This window comes from Dasypus novemcinctus, chromosome 5 (assembly GCF_030445035.2).
Source record: "Dasypus novemcinctus isolate mDasNov1 chromosome 5, mDasNov1.1.hap2, whole genome shotgun sequence".
In the NCBI taxonomy this organism is placed as follows: domain Eukaryota; kingdom Metazoa; phylum Chordata; class Mammalia; order Cingulata; family Dasypodidae; genus Dasypus; species Dasypus novemcinctus.
The window spans coordinates 164,061,865-164,076,686 of record NC_080677.1 but is presented as its reverse complement, the minus strand read 5'-3'; the positions used below and the strand labels follow the sequence as shown (position 1 = coordinate 164,076,686).

Here is a 14,822-nt window from a genome sequence, read left to right as displayed (position 1 = left end):
AAAAGGACTGGCAGTGGTGGCAGTGTGGGTGGAGACTAGAGAAGGCAGGCTTTGAGGGGCCAACCTAGGAATCTGGGATTCACTCTTTAGACAGGACCAACGATGTAATAAGGTGAAGTCGATGGTAGCAGAGTGTTCTGGAGTAAGCCAGGGAGGTGAGAAAGCCCCTGGAGTGTGAGCAGGCTCTGTCAGTCCGTGTGTGAGGCGGTAGCTCAGAGCTGCATGAGGGAGCAGGACAGGCACATTCCAGAGCCTCAGGAGAGCAGAAGCTCCAGCTCAGCTATTTTCATTTGCACAAAGCTTTGTGACAGAAACCGCGTCAACTAAACCCATTATCTTTGATTTCCCCTACTTTCCTTTCCTAGTTTGCCAGAGCTGCTGTAACAAATACAGCAGACCAAATGGTTTAAACTACAGGAACTTATTGTTTCATGTTTTGGAGCTATAAGTCTGATGTCAAGGCGTCGGTGGGGTTGTCTCCTTTCCTCCAGACCTGAGCGTTCTGGTGGGACTTGCTGTCCTCTGTCACACAGTGTTCTGTCCTCTGTCACACAGTGTTCTGTCCCTCCAACTCCTCTGGCTTCTACTCCCACGTCCAAATTCCATCTCAAGGACTCTAGTTATAGTGGCTTAAGATTCACCCCAATTCCGTTGGGCCTCATCTTAGCAGGAATCAGTGATCCCACTTGCAAATGGGCGCCCCCATGGACCAGGGGTCAGGATTGGACATGAGCCGTGAGGTCGGTGAACGTGGGCTTCCTTATGCCCCCGTGTTGCAATAAGGTAACAGGTCTGTGACTAAGTGATTTCCAGAAATCCTACAACTGGTCAGTGGTAACTGTGGAGAGAATGCCCCGGGGCTGTCCATTGAATCTGTGGGTGGAGAAGGAAGAGTCAAAGATGGCTGCAAAGGGCAGGATCTGGTCGACTGGGAAATGAAGCTTCTGGCTGGCAGAGATGCCAGAAGGCAAAGCGAGTTAGGAGGGAGCACGAGGAGATGGACTGTGGACTGTGTCTGGTGTGAGCCAAAGGGCACATCACAACTTCCCTCTTCACCAAGCAAAAGAAGGAAAGGAATGGGGTTAGGGAAAGCAGCCAGGTGAGACGGTGTGGAAGTAGCGGCGGTGGATATGGAGACCCACGGGAAACGGGGAAGAGTGCGCGGGAAGCCTGAGGAAGGGGCACGTTTAGTGCTTATGGAGCAGAAACAGGGTCGAGAAGCAACATCAGGATGCAGGAGACGTTAGCATCGCAGGAAGCCAGCGAAGGGGGGGGCTCAGTGATGGAGAGAGGCCAAGTGTCAAGTGCTCTGTAGAAGTCACAGGCGGAAGAGGGGAGGGGCGGTGACGGGGCGGAGGAGCGCCTTTGTAGCCTGGGAGATCGCGGTCTCCAGAGAGGAGACGGCCGGGGCGTCGGGGGTGACAGATGGGTTTGTGATGTCAAGGCGGGGAGTTCAGCCAGGTTTCCAAGAGAAATACAGCCCTGAGGCACAAAGACACAGCAAATAAAGGGTTTTTCTGATGGCGAGTGTGGGAATAAGGGAGAGAAACCAGGGAAGGAGTGTGGGCGGGTGCTTAGGAAGTGAGAATCTCCAGGCCATCTCGGGGCAGAGAGCACTGAGCAGGGAAGGCCTGAACCGGTCTCCTCGATCTTCTTTCAGATGAGAAGGAAGGAGAGCAGAGATGAGACATTAGGAGGAGAAAGGGCCGGGCTCCCATCTCCTCCACGGCTTGGTCTCAGCAGAGGAGGGCGGCGAAGTGCCAGGGGAGGGCGGGCGGCGGGCGAGGCGCTGCCAGCGATCGGGGGAGCTTGGAGGCCCCAGCGGAGGGTCGTTTCAGGGTCACCCCGCGACTGACTTCGCAGTGACGTGAGGGTGCGCCTGGGGGGGCTGGGCTCACCTGCATGGGGGTGCCTTCCCCTCGTGGGCAGGGCTCTTCGTCTGGGGTAGGAAAATCGGGAGACGAGGGTTTGTGATGAGGGTGGAGGGAAGGCAGCCAGGGTTGGGTGTAGACAGACGAGAGCAGAGCGGGATTCCGGAGAGACCACGGCAGGGAGGGAGGAGAGCGCCCTCAGAGCCCGCAGGGCGTGGGCCTCAAGAGCCGGGTGCTGGCGGAGCGCAGAGCTGGGTGCTGCGCTGCGCCCACGTCGCTCACGCCTCTGCCAGCTCGTAGCGCTGGTGCTCTGTGGCTTTCGGCTGGATACTTGATTTTAGAGCGAAGAATCGCATCTCTTGTTCATGAGTTTTTAGCTTGTGCTACTAGTTTGTTTCTGTTCAAAGGATTATGTGTAAATACCTTGTTTTCCTGAATAGACTATAAAGGCCTTCGGATTATGACAGTGTTTTACATCTGGGGGCATAGAAAGTCAACTTTTTTTGGCTGGCTGAATGCGTGCATCTGTCATTCTCAGGCCCATCAGAGAAGCGTGTCCGTCTCTGCTCTGCTAAGACAGAGATAAGCGTGTCTGTCTCTGTCTGTCCATCTCTGCTGGGCGCCACAGGTCAGGGCACCGTCCGCTCCAGGGGCAGGTGGGACGGCTGTCGGGAAAGCTAAAGGACCCATAAAACCAAGTTTACGAAAGCCAGCTGCTTCTTTTTACCCTGTGCCCAAAAGTCTGCATGTTAGGAGTAGAATAGTTCCTATTGCCTTCAAACAATCTTTTACTGATCTAATGTCTAAAGTGCTGATGGAGTTACTGTTGGGTTTTAACAACATATATACATATATAGCATTTATTTATACATACAATATTCACTTATACATGTAACAACGTAACATCCACGTACTTGGTGCTCTTTCATGAACTATCGTGTAGTAAACACTGTGTTCTCCATAGAAGTTCATTCAGAGAATTCCTGGTTAAACTCTTGGTCCCTTGCAGTGGACTTGAACGCACGCGCTCACTCAGTGCCGCTTCACCAGGCTCGGGGAGCCTCACCCACTTTCCGCTCCGTCGCGTGTCTGGCCCGTGTGGCGCTCCACATCCCCTCGTGGCAGCAGCAGATTCGACGTGAAGAGTGATCGCACCGTGGCTGAAAAGACAGAGGCCTACCACCGGGGTTATTCCAGCCCTCCATCGGCAGATCATTCTCTGAAACTATTGGAGCTCACTCCTTCGGCAATATTCCTTTGCCTTTTTCCCTCTTTTCAAACGCTTACATGCGTTCATTCCATGTTTCCTTTTGAACCAAACTATTGATTTTATTTTTAACGTTTAATATCTTTGGCATGATTACAACCATGGAGTTCAAAACTGAAAATTCCCATTCTCTGTCTTTCTTTTCTGACCATTATGATTCACTTCCTTTCGAGATTATCACTGGAAATAAAGCCGTCGTTTAGAGATGGGGTGTTGCTGAGAAAACCCTCTCCAAGCGTCAGAGCTCAGCGGCTCGCCCCACAAAGGCCGTCTCCAGGGCACAGGGACCGGCCTGCGAGGGACACAGGCTTCAGCAGCCTCAGACCCGGCCACGGCCTGGGCCGAAAGGGGACAAAGTGCCAGGAGGTGCCTGAGCACCAGAAGACCGGGGGCTGGCTCCATCTCTGGGCGGGAGGCAGGAAAGCTTTCTAGGAGTGACGTGACATGGAGAGCGTTTTCATAAGGAACGACGATGCCCTGGAACTCAGGCGAAGGAAATGCTGCAGGGAGGCCCTGGGCACGGCGGGGGCCGGACAGAGTTGGGGTGGACAGTGCCTCTCACCTTGCCCGGGGCATCTGAGTCACCTGAAGAACTTGAAAAATAACCTGCCTGGGCCCCACCCGGAGACTCGGAATCAGTCCTTTTTTTTGAACTCCCCAGGTGGCTTTCCTTCCAGGCCGGGGAAGGAAGGGCGTTGGGCGCTGGATGCGCGTGGCAGGGAGACATTGCCTCCACGTTTCAGAGCCCGGCCTTGACTAGGAGCCCCCGGAAGTCCTTTGGCGTGTGTGTGGAGAAGACAGTCATTGCTGGGAAGTCACAGGAGGAGGAGGAGGGTTCTGATCATCCCAGGAAACAGCGGCCCTCTGCGCGGGTTCACCTTGGCCTCGCTTCATCTAAGGCTCTAGTAACCATCGGTGCTTCAGCTCCAAAGTAAAGGCAGTGTTCCAGTGCCAAGGTCAAGGGCCGCAGACGGGGCGGCTACAGGACAATGAGGCGCCTTCCACGTCGGAAGGGCCCCCAAATAGGGGGGCACAAGCCGTGGTCAAAGAACACCAGGCCTCGCCTCACATGAGGGCTAGGGCTCGGAATTCCTAGCCACACCAGAGGAGAGGTAAGTCAATCTGAGTCGTTCTTTGTAAGGAAAAAGCGCCCTACAATTCATGAAGCAAAGAGGCCCAGCTACAAACAGCAGTAGTTTATTTTAATTAGATTGCAAGTCTCCTGGCCAGCGCCCAAAGCCATCTTGTTTCCCTGCTGAGAGGGCTGCCAAATTAAATACAAGACACGCAGATAAATGTGAATTTCAAATAAACAATGAGTAATTTCCTTAGTGTAAGTATATCCCATGAACTAGCTCTATCTAAATAATTACTTGTTCTTTGTCTGAAATTCAGATTTAACTGGTATCCTCCATATTTCTTTGCTGAATCTGAACAACCTTTACCTAAAGAGCCTCAAACGTGTTCAGACAGAAGAAACATTCAACACAAAATCAGGAGAGTCGAGAATAATTTGTATTTAGGGGAAGGAGAAAGAGAAGAGGCTTCCTTCCTCTGGCAGCCCACCTCCATCAAAGCTAAGCACGGAAGGCGGCCCTGGCGGGCAGTGAGGGCTCGGCTTCCGCAGAGTCGCACCGAGACCTACGTAGGGAACGTTCAGCGCTTCCTCTTCCACTCACTCGGCTGGCACTCTGCTCCTTGCAGGGACTCAGCGACTCACTCCCTCGTGCTGCCAGGGCAGCCAGCAGCCTCCCCTCTCCCGGGAGCCTGTGTCGATGGGGCCCCTCCCCCAGCCCTGCCCACCCGAGCCCGCGTTTCCACGAGGCCACAGGAGCGCGTGAGCAGCGCAAGGCGGCTCTGCCTCGCCACGCCCAGGCCCAAGGAGGAGCGGCGCCACCTGCTCGGGGCTCGGGGAGGGCAGGGCAAGCAAGAGCACTGCCATCGCCCATGGAGAACTGGGTGGCACGCGGATAAAGCTGTATTAGAGGGAAGTGGACTTGGCCCAGTGGTTAGGGCGTCTGTCTACCACATGGGAGGTCCACGGTTCAAACCCCGGGCCTCCTTGACCCGTGTGGAGCTGGCCCACGCACAGTGCTGATGTGCGCAAGGAGTGCCCTGCCACGCAGGGGTGTCCCCCATGTAGGGAAACCCCACGCACAAGGAGTGCTCCCATAAGGAGAGCTGCCCAGCGCGAAAGAAAGTGCAGCCTGCCCAGGAATGGTGCCGCCCACACAGAGAGCTGACACAACAAGATGATGCAACACAAAGAGACACAGATTCCCGTGCCGCTGACAATAGAAGCGGACAAAAAAACAAGAACACACAGCAAGTGGACACAGAGAGCAGACAACTGGGGGCGGGGTGGAGAAATAAAGTAAATCTTAAAAAAAAACTGTGTTAGACAAAAGGGTCTGTGGCTTCAAACAACAATGATGAAAATGATCATCTAGGTAATTCGAGCACACCAAGCAACAGAGGAGACAGATACGGTATGCCCATGTGGGGCCACGACCCTGTCCAGGCCCCCTGACCTGGCCTCTTGCCCTCTGTCAAATACCGGGAATGCCAAATCCCCGGCCGGCCAAGGGCCATGGCTCCTCAGGACTCCTCCAGCTGGACCTGAGGCGAGGAGCCCCTGCTCTAGAACCTTCCCGGGAGGGACAGCCAGGCCTCAAGCAGCGCCGCGAGTTCCACAGCCCGAGCGTTGTGTGCTCAGCTGACCGAGGCCCTGCGGGTCCTCTGGTGGGTATTTCCATAATGATCTTGCCATGGACCATCGAGACCCGTGGGCGGCCACTCGATTAACGGCAGTGGAGGCACCTCCGGGGGGCCGTCCACCTGGGCAGCCCAGCCTGTGCCGCTTACCACGCGAACGTTTTCCTCTGCATGTGATAATCACATAAATAATCCCCAGAGTGAAACGAGGGCTCAGACACGCATGACAGCCAGGAACATTTTGCGGCATTACGTCCTGAAGCTCTGGAGAGAATTGACTTCACAGCCTGGCCAGCGTTTTTCCGTTTTCAGCACGCATCCTGCTCTGTGATCGTGCACCTGTGGCCTCTGTCAGTTTCCAAAACCATCTGAATTAGCCATTCTAAAATGCACCCAGCTTTGGAAAGGGCTAAGCCTTGAGGGAGAAGCATCGTGGCCGCTTCCCTCGAAGGCGCCCGCTTGCGCACCCCTGGGGGGGGGGGGGACTGGGCACGGTGCACAGCTGCGGAGCCTCCTCCACGCCCACCCCAGGTGGCTCATCGTAGTTTTAAAACTCTGCATGCATGTTTCATTATGCATTTAGAGATCATTGTGGAAAATGAACTTGCTTTTAATCTAGTATAAAACTCTAGGTGTAAATATAAACTTTCCATCTAGCACAAATCAAAGAGCAGTCTTGAATAATTCTGGAGCTGGGGATTGGTGGACTGGCTTGTGTCCTCTGATTTAGATAGGTTGCTCATCTTTTTTTTTCTTTTTTCTTTTGATTTTTTTTTCTTTATTTTTTTAATGTTACATTCAAAAAATATGAGGTCCCCATATACTCCCCACCACCCTCACTCCATTCCTCCCCCCATAACAACAATCTCCTCCATTATCATGAGACATTCATTGCATTTGGTGAATACATCTCTGAGCACTGCTGCACCTCATGGTCAATGGTCCACACCACAGCCCACACTCTCCCACAGTCCACCCAGTGGGCCATGGGAGGACATACAATGTCCAAAAACTGTCCCTGTAGCACCACCCAGGACGACTCCAAGTCCCGAAAATGCCCCCACATCACATCTCTTCCTCCCACTCCCTACCCCCAGCAGCCACCATGGCCACTTTCTCCACACCAATGCCACATTTTCTTTGATTACTAATCACAATAGTTCATGAATAGAATATCAGTAAATCCACTCTAATCCATACTCTATTCCTCCATCCTGTGGACCTTAGAATGGTTGTGTCCACTCCACATCTTTATCAAGAGGGGACTTAGATTCCATATGGATGCTGGATGCAATTCTTCTGCTTTCAGTTGTAGGCACTCTTGGCTCCATGGTGTGGTGGTTGACCTTCTTCACCTCCATGTTAGCTGAGTGGGGTAAACCCAATAAATCAGAGTGTAGGAGCTGAAGTCTGTTGAGACTCAGGGCCTGGCTGTCACATGGTCAGTCCAGAGATTCAGGTCCCCTGGGTATACACTAAACCTCAGCACCAAATACAGATCCCTTAAAAGTAACAGGAGAGACTTGTGGACAAAGATCACATCTGAGTCCAGCTCCATCACACAGAAACACGAACTCCAAAGTAGGGCCAACTGAGATGGCACTGAACTCCATCTGCCATGACCATTGAACCTGTGGGTCTCTGACGTTGCTCATCTTAATCCACATTCTTGTGGGTATGAATCCAGTGAGTACAGGGTCTTAGACGCTGTTGTTTTAGTTAAAGTGTGGCCAGCTGAAAGAAGGCTTAATCCAGGTCCCCAGAGTCCTTTAGAAGCAGAAGAAATTCTGACATAGAGGATCTGGAAGCCAAAAGTCAACAGAACCCAGAAGAGAGAGGAGAGGACATGCCGCATGATGTGACCCAAGAAGTCGAGTCAAGGGGCCCCAAAGGCCGCTGGCCTCCAGCACAGAAGGTTACAGGACTCAGGGAGAAAGCACTGCCCCCTGATGCCGCGATTTTGACTTCTCCTAGCCTCAAAACCGGGAGCCAACAGATCCCCATTGTTGAAGCATCCGCGGTGCACTTGTCCAGCCACCTGGCAAAGTGAGATGCTGGGCTGGACTATTCCCGCTCTGTCTTGTGCGTCTTTCGTAGTGTTTACTTAAGACCTACCTAACCGTATTTTCCTCACCTTCCCAAGTGACACTGAAATTCCCTTTCCCTGATGTTATTTTCTCTCTCTCATGGACCAGAGTCCATGTTCCAGAACTTTCCTCAGTCAGACACCCTTCAACACAACAGCTAGCACCATATTGTTCATTTCATTGTGATTTCATTATAACTATTCTACTGTACGGATATTTAAATAATGTAGAGGGATAGTTAGCAAGTATTTTTTACGATATGAAGTTAATTGAGATAAAAGCTTATAAGACAGTATGTGCAATGTGTTCATGTTTATAGAAATACATATGAAAGGTGCATCACCAAATAGTTTAAACCAAATTTGTAAGAGTGGTGGAAATTCCAGGGATTTTAAATATTTTTGGTGTATTCTTATATATTTTTCTACACTGAGTCATAAAAACGTCAGGAGAAATTATCTTCAAGGATATATAATTCATTCAAAACCTAAGTTTCAGTTGTGTTAGCAGAGGCAGGTTCGTTGTTCAGAATTTTGTGCTTTCTATTTGGAGGGTTTCCAAGGTGGGCTCCCAAGTCACAGGTAATAAGTACGATCAATGATGCTGTGACCTTTTCCCCTAAGACAGAGAATTATTACCTTAGTAATTCTGACTTCTTAATAGAATATTGAAGTTGATATTAATGTTATGTTTTTAAGGCTGAATTTTTTTAAAATTCACACATTTTTGATGAGTTCTAAAATAGTTGAGGCTTTCCAGAATCTACACAGACTGCTGGATTTTACAAACTAATCCTGATGTTTATAGAGAGATAAAAGGAAAAAATTGAGATGGTATAAGAGAGTGGCAAGAACCAACCGTAGGCATCGATCGGGCTCGTTTCCTGTCTCGGCTCTGCCACGGCTGGCTTCACGGGCGTGTGCAAATGTAAATGTGGCATGGTCCAGATGGAATGAGATTGTGGGTGGAAGTCACCTCGTGCCAAGCATGGATTATAACAAAGGCTTCATAAAATGTAGTTTTCACAAGCACCGTCATCAACACCATCAGCGTCTGGTCATTTTTTTTCCCGCACTGGGCGGCTCTCCTTACAGGGTGCACTCCTTGCGCGTGGGGCTCCTCTATGGGGGGGACACCCCTGCGTGGCAGGGCACTCCTTGTGCGCATCAGCAGTGCACGTGGGCCAGCTCATCACATGGGTCAGGAGGCCCGGGGTTTGAACCCTGGACCTCCCATGTGGTAGGCGGACGCCCTAACCATTGGGCCAAATCCGCTTCCCCGTCTGGTCATTTTAATGAAGAGTCACCTTTGGCTTCCTGTGCTGGAGCCACAGGCCAGCTAAGCCTTTGGAGAGGTGGAGAGTCAGAGCAAAGACCAGTTCAACACACTGTTATTATTTAAGCCTCTCTTAGTTTTAGCTTCTTTTGGAAATTTAGGATAAGTCAATTTCACTTCCCTCATGGGACTAATCAGCTAATCACTGTATGGCATTCTGGCCATATGTGATATACACAGCACATAATATTATTAGTAGGCAGAATATAATTACCTCGATTGGTATTTTTCAGAATGTGGAGCTAATGGCCATCCCTACCTAATGTGGAAAATCCTTTCCCAGTCATCTGTCATCAGCCATGGTGTATAATTGGACACTCTCCAAAGTTGCCAATTGCCAGGATCTCTGCACTGATATTTCACCTTTTTCACATTAAAATTCTTTTGGTAGAAATAAACTTCCTGCAATATTTATTGTCTTATTTACCCCCAAATTTCAGGCACTTTGATAAATGGAGTAATCATTGCTTTGTCACGGGGGCTATGACATGCATTTTGTTGTCTTCTGTGGCTGTAACGTAATAATTCATGCAGCACTACTATTTGTAAGTCATAGAAGGTTTGTTTGCTGGAAGTGGTCCTGTGGGAAGACGCCCTGCTTCTGTGGTCACAAAGGAGCTGCATTTGCAGGCAAGATTTCCACGTACAATCCGCAGCACCCAGACTCAGGTCTCCACGCCCTGACGACACAGGCAGTTTTCAGGAGGGCTTCTGTTAGTGTTCCAGCAAAAACCTCATATGTGGAATCACTCCTTTAGTAAATAACTCCTGAAGATCTTAAGTGATAATTTATCTGTTTATCTGCCAGGAAGTCTAGCGCCGAATTTGAAGCACACTTCCAGCCATGCAGAATTTTATGGCCTTATATTTTTAAGTGAATTAATAAATAAAATGAACTCATCTCATTAATGGCTTTATGGAAGAGAGAGTTCTGTGGTTATGTCTTAAGAGAACTTGTTTATTTTTTATTAATTTTCAGTTTTGCCAGTTACGTTTTGGGCACTTACAGGATGCTGCAGACATAAAGGTGCATGGCCCTCACCTCTGTGTCGCGCGCATCTCCACGGGGACAGTGGTGGAAAGGGGCTCTCGCTGTAGGGGAGCCGCCTTCCTTGCCTCTCTCCTGCGGCACTTGCCCCCATCCTTGGCTTCCTGGGCTCGACGCGCGTCACTCCGCTTTCTGCCTCCGACGTACATGGCTTTGTCCGCTCTGTGCCCCGTGTCTGTGTCCAAAATCCCTGTCCTTGCAAGGGCCCAGGCCGGACCCACCCTCATCCACTTTGGCCTCATCTCAACTAATCATGTCTTCCAAGACCCTCTTTCCAACCAAGGTCACATTCGCAGCACTGGGCTTAGGACTTTTGGGAGGACTAAGTTCAACCTGTAATTGTAGCACCCACGGCGCTGCAGGCAGAGAGTGGAGACACCTCCTGCCGGCTGTTGTGGTAGTAAGAGACCATTCGGGGGTGCTCGTTTAATTCAGACATAGCCTAAAACAGCGGGCAAGCGTGTTTTTCTCTTGTCCCCTGACCGTCGCCTGCATGCTGATGGACTTTGCGTTTCCGTTGCAGAGGCGTCCGAGCAGGTGGCCCGCCATGAAGTTTCGAAGAGGCTCCGGGCATCCGGCCTACGCTGAGGTTGAACCCGTTGGCGAGAAGGAAGGTTTCATCGTCTCCGAGCAGTGCTAATCGTCCTACGACAGAGCAGCACTGTATGGCCTACGGGTGTCAAGGCCAAAATTTTGCCTATACTTTTCAGGCAAGCACGTGCATACACACACACACATACACACAGGAGCCCTCTGCTGCTGTGGCCTAAGGAGATAAGATTTCTGAACAAGAAAGAAAAGCTCAAACAAGACACCCTTTTACCACCGAACACGATTCCTTACTGGAATCAGATCCATACAGTTCCCTCAGAACGTCTCCTGTGGATTTATCAGAAGTGTGACAAGGTGACAATGCTATTGGCTTAGGTGCAGGGTTGCATAGGGGTCGAGAAAATATAATAATAAAGCTTTAGTTCACAAGGGGCCTACGCCTTTGGTTGAAACGTTCTCCTCTGAGGTCGCACACTTGACTGTACTCCAGAGCTTGAGCCCTTTCCCTTAGAAGAGCAGCGATGAATGTTTCAAGATTGCTGAGAAAAATAGTTCATGCAGGAGCAGAAACACAAAATAAGAAAGTCTCTATCTTTTCAAAACAGACAAGCAGCCAAAGGATTTTGTTTTCCTGGTCTAGAGCTGCCTGTTTCGACAAGTCCTCTGCTTTACGGGATGAAATCTTTCATCTGTGCAGGAGGTTCGACCTCTGCCAACCTCTTCCCGGGTGATGGATTCTCTCTCCACGAGCTGTGAGAGAATTTCCAAACGTTTAGCTAAGGAGTAGGGAGAGGGTGTGGCAAGCGAGGCTTTCAGTCCTCCCGCCTCAGAATAAAACGTCTGATGTGTTTAAAGACGCTTTGTCTCCATTTCCCATCTGTGAAGACAGGGGAAGGCCGCGGTTGCTCTTAGCTGAAGGAATCTAAATGAAACAATTTGGAGAGAGTTCCTTAATCACTTTTGAAGCAAAAAGTTAAGGAATTTTAAGCATAGGTTGTATATTTTTTTTTCTTTTTTGCCATTTTAGTACTAAAGGCCCATTTTACTGTCGATTCCTAGCGAAGAAGCCATTCCAGGCAAGCACACACCCTTGGCGAGAAAATAGAAGGAGTGTTTCAAAGCCCTGCTGAATCATACAGTGATTTTCTTTAAAGCACATAGTAGTTACATAAATATATATAAATATATAAATATATTTTTGTTTATAACTAACACAAGGCAGGCTCTTGTGACTCTGAGTGCATTTTGTCATCCAGACAAAACAAATGCAGGATGCATTGCTGCATACTTCCATAGAGTTGTAAAATAATCCTGAATATTAGAGTATTTTTATGTCACTTAGCAAAAGCAATTCAGTTAGCAGTGCAATCATCCTGCCTATTGCAGCCACTCTTTCCTGCATTCCAACCCCTCCCCTCCCTGCCTCAACACAGCAGCTGCCCAAAGCACCTTAGCAACAGCCGTCCTCTCCCCTGTAATCACAACCCAGACTTTGAGAATTCCCCGAGTGAAAAAAGCAAGGCATCGCTGGAGGAGGGAAGTGTTAATAGGCCGTGAGCTCCTCCGTTTCAATTCAGCCATCCTGTGTCATTCCGTCAGATCCTGGCGTTCTGTGCCAAGGGGCCGTTGGCTCTTATAAGGTACAAGGTGCGACACTGGCAGATTCAGGTGCCCACACAGCGGCAGCCACTGAGCAACGCTTTCCTCAGCGCTCAGTGCCCGGAGAGGGTCTGCAGTAAATGACATCAGGTCACTCCCCCCTCATAGCCTGTGCTCACCATCATCTCTGGTTAACTAGCGCTGTTTCTACCACGTATATTTTGCTTAACATTTTAAAGTATCTGGTGAGGCTGGTAACTTTTTCCTAAATGTGTAGTTAATGCAAAAAGCAAGGTGATTGAAGGATGTGATGACAATCTTTCTGCCGTAATTACGTTAAGTTTATATGAAATATCCCGACGTATTCCTTACGGAGTAGGTGTAGTGGGATACAATATCCAAATGACTTGCCAAAGTAACTGGTGCAACTGGTATTCTACAGATACATAAGGAACACATAGACGACTTCCTTGGAGGATAAGGCGACACTCCTTTCCCTAACTCGTGCATTGCTGGGCTCCCCACAGCCGCGGATTGACAATTATATAATCCTGCCTGTGTATCCGACTCCTTCCACGGTTCTTTTATGTAGTCCTGTTATCCTTATACCCTTCGGAGTTCATCTTCCATTTTAAACTTAAAAAGATTGGCAATTTTGTGAAAAAAATACGAAGCCCTTTGAATTGTTCAGTTACCTAAAGCACTGAGTAATAAAGAAAACTTTTTGGAAGTAAAACAGCTGCGCTGCTAAAGTTTGGGAAAACTTCCAAATGGAACAAGGAATTAAAGGTGGTGGGAAGTGTCTGCTGGATGTGAATCTTTTATTGGTATGAGGAAAATTATTCGCTGAATTCCTTTCTCTCACAAAACTTTCCTTCTGACTTATACTTCAGGTCTGTTCTTTGCACCCATTGGGAAGATAAACACAAAGTTTCTGGAAATTCAGGATGGATGTTGGTCCTTGGACTTGACATTTATTATGCATTAGGGAGGGCACTTATATATATTACTTAATATACAATGGAAACCTCATTTGCAGTAATCATAGTAGAGAGGAAAGACCATAAAAAATTAAGCATAGCAAAGTTCTGTTGAAATCAGATCAATGGTAACTCAGAGAAAGTTAATTATTTCATCTTAATTAGTTGTAAAAAAAATTAGTGATTAGGTAAAAGTCAATAAAAACACATTAGCTGTCCAGATGGCACTGGCCACAACTTTTGTTTGTTTATAAAGAGTATGGACTTCGACATTGTCTAACAAATAGAAAACTAAGGATAACTGATAATGTACAATTTACTCCAATGATTCTTTTAGTTTGAGAAACCTAGGATATTTGCCGGTCTCTCAAGTGACTTCTAATACAGTAGTCATTAGCTACTGATGGCTCTTAAAATTTAAATTAATTTTAATTAAGTAAACTGAAAGATTCGGTTCCTCAGCCATGCTAGCCACATCTCAAGCATTCAGCAGGACACATGGCCAGGGCCTCAGTGTTGGACATGGCAGGAGGCGGCCAGCACCACGGGAAGTGCTCCTGGACGTGCTGGAGAGGCTGTCCCTTTAACTTGTCTCTCCTTGAAGAAGAAAGAGGAGGAGGAAAGAGAAGAACTGGTAGTTCCTGAGCATATCCGAGTGATTCTGATCTCAGGGAGGCAGCACGGAGGACTTAGTTAACGTGAGTCTCCTCTTAGCTATCCTGGGGAAAATCCCTTTGACCTCCATGAGTCTCCATTTGCAATTTTGGAAAATAGAAGTAGGTTTTGTTCTGTCTTCCTTGTAGGATCATCGTATCAGCTGATTATGTGTATGGATGTGTAAAGAATTTTATAACCTTATATAAATGCTACCTTGTAAAGCCTTCCGACTGCTCCAGCACCAGCACAAACTTGCATTCCAAGAAAGAATAGTCCATTAATCCAAAGCCAGTCATCGAAAATCAAATCAATACATTGCCTGAGAAATTGCCAGAAAGGAATGCATTCAAAACACAGGGCAAGATTGCTTAAATTCCTTTTTGTCCCCATCTCTCCCCTTCATATTTCCTCCATAGAACTCCTGCCCAATTATCTTTCCTCTCCCAGGAGTACAGTTATTTATGTCCAGAGCCCTTGCCTGTGGAGCCTTCTGGTTTCCCAGGTTACTCTTTACTGCACAGGGTGGCCCAGGAGCTGGCCAGCACGCTTCCCTTTAGAAAGAAATACCTCAAACACAAGTGATGGCATAATACTGTTTTATCCTTCTTACACAAATGTAAGGTGCTATTGTATGAAAATATAAAAATATGTCAAACCATTTTAAATATCAAAGTTTACAAATGCAGACTTTATAAAAGGCACAAAATTTTT

At 48.6% G+C, this 14,822-nt stretch overlaps 1 protein-coding gene across 2 annotated transcripts in view; it reads left to right on the top strand.

The window, feature by feature from the left end:
- Positions 1-13,210, top strand: part of PLXDC2 (plexin domain containing 2) — a 425,672-nt gene extending 412,462 nt beyond the window's left edge. Inside the window, exon 14 of one of the 2 annotated variants that reach the window (XM_058297885.2) lies at positions 10,847-13,210. In XM_058297885.2, coding sequence (XP_058153868.1) covers positions 10,847-10,963 — 117 coding nt within the window. In that variant the 3' untranslated portion in view covers positions 10,964-13,210. The remainder of the gene's footprint in view (positions 1-10,846) is intronic. The other variant, XM_058297886.2, reaches the window with a different exon arrangement.
- Positions 13,211-14,822: the final 1,612 nt, after the last annotated feature.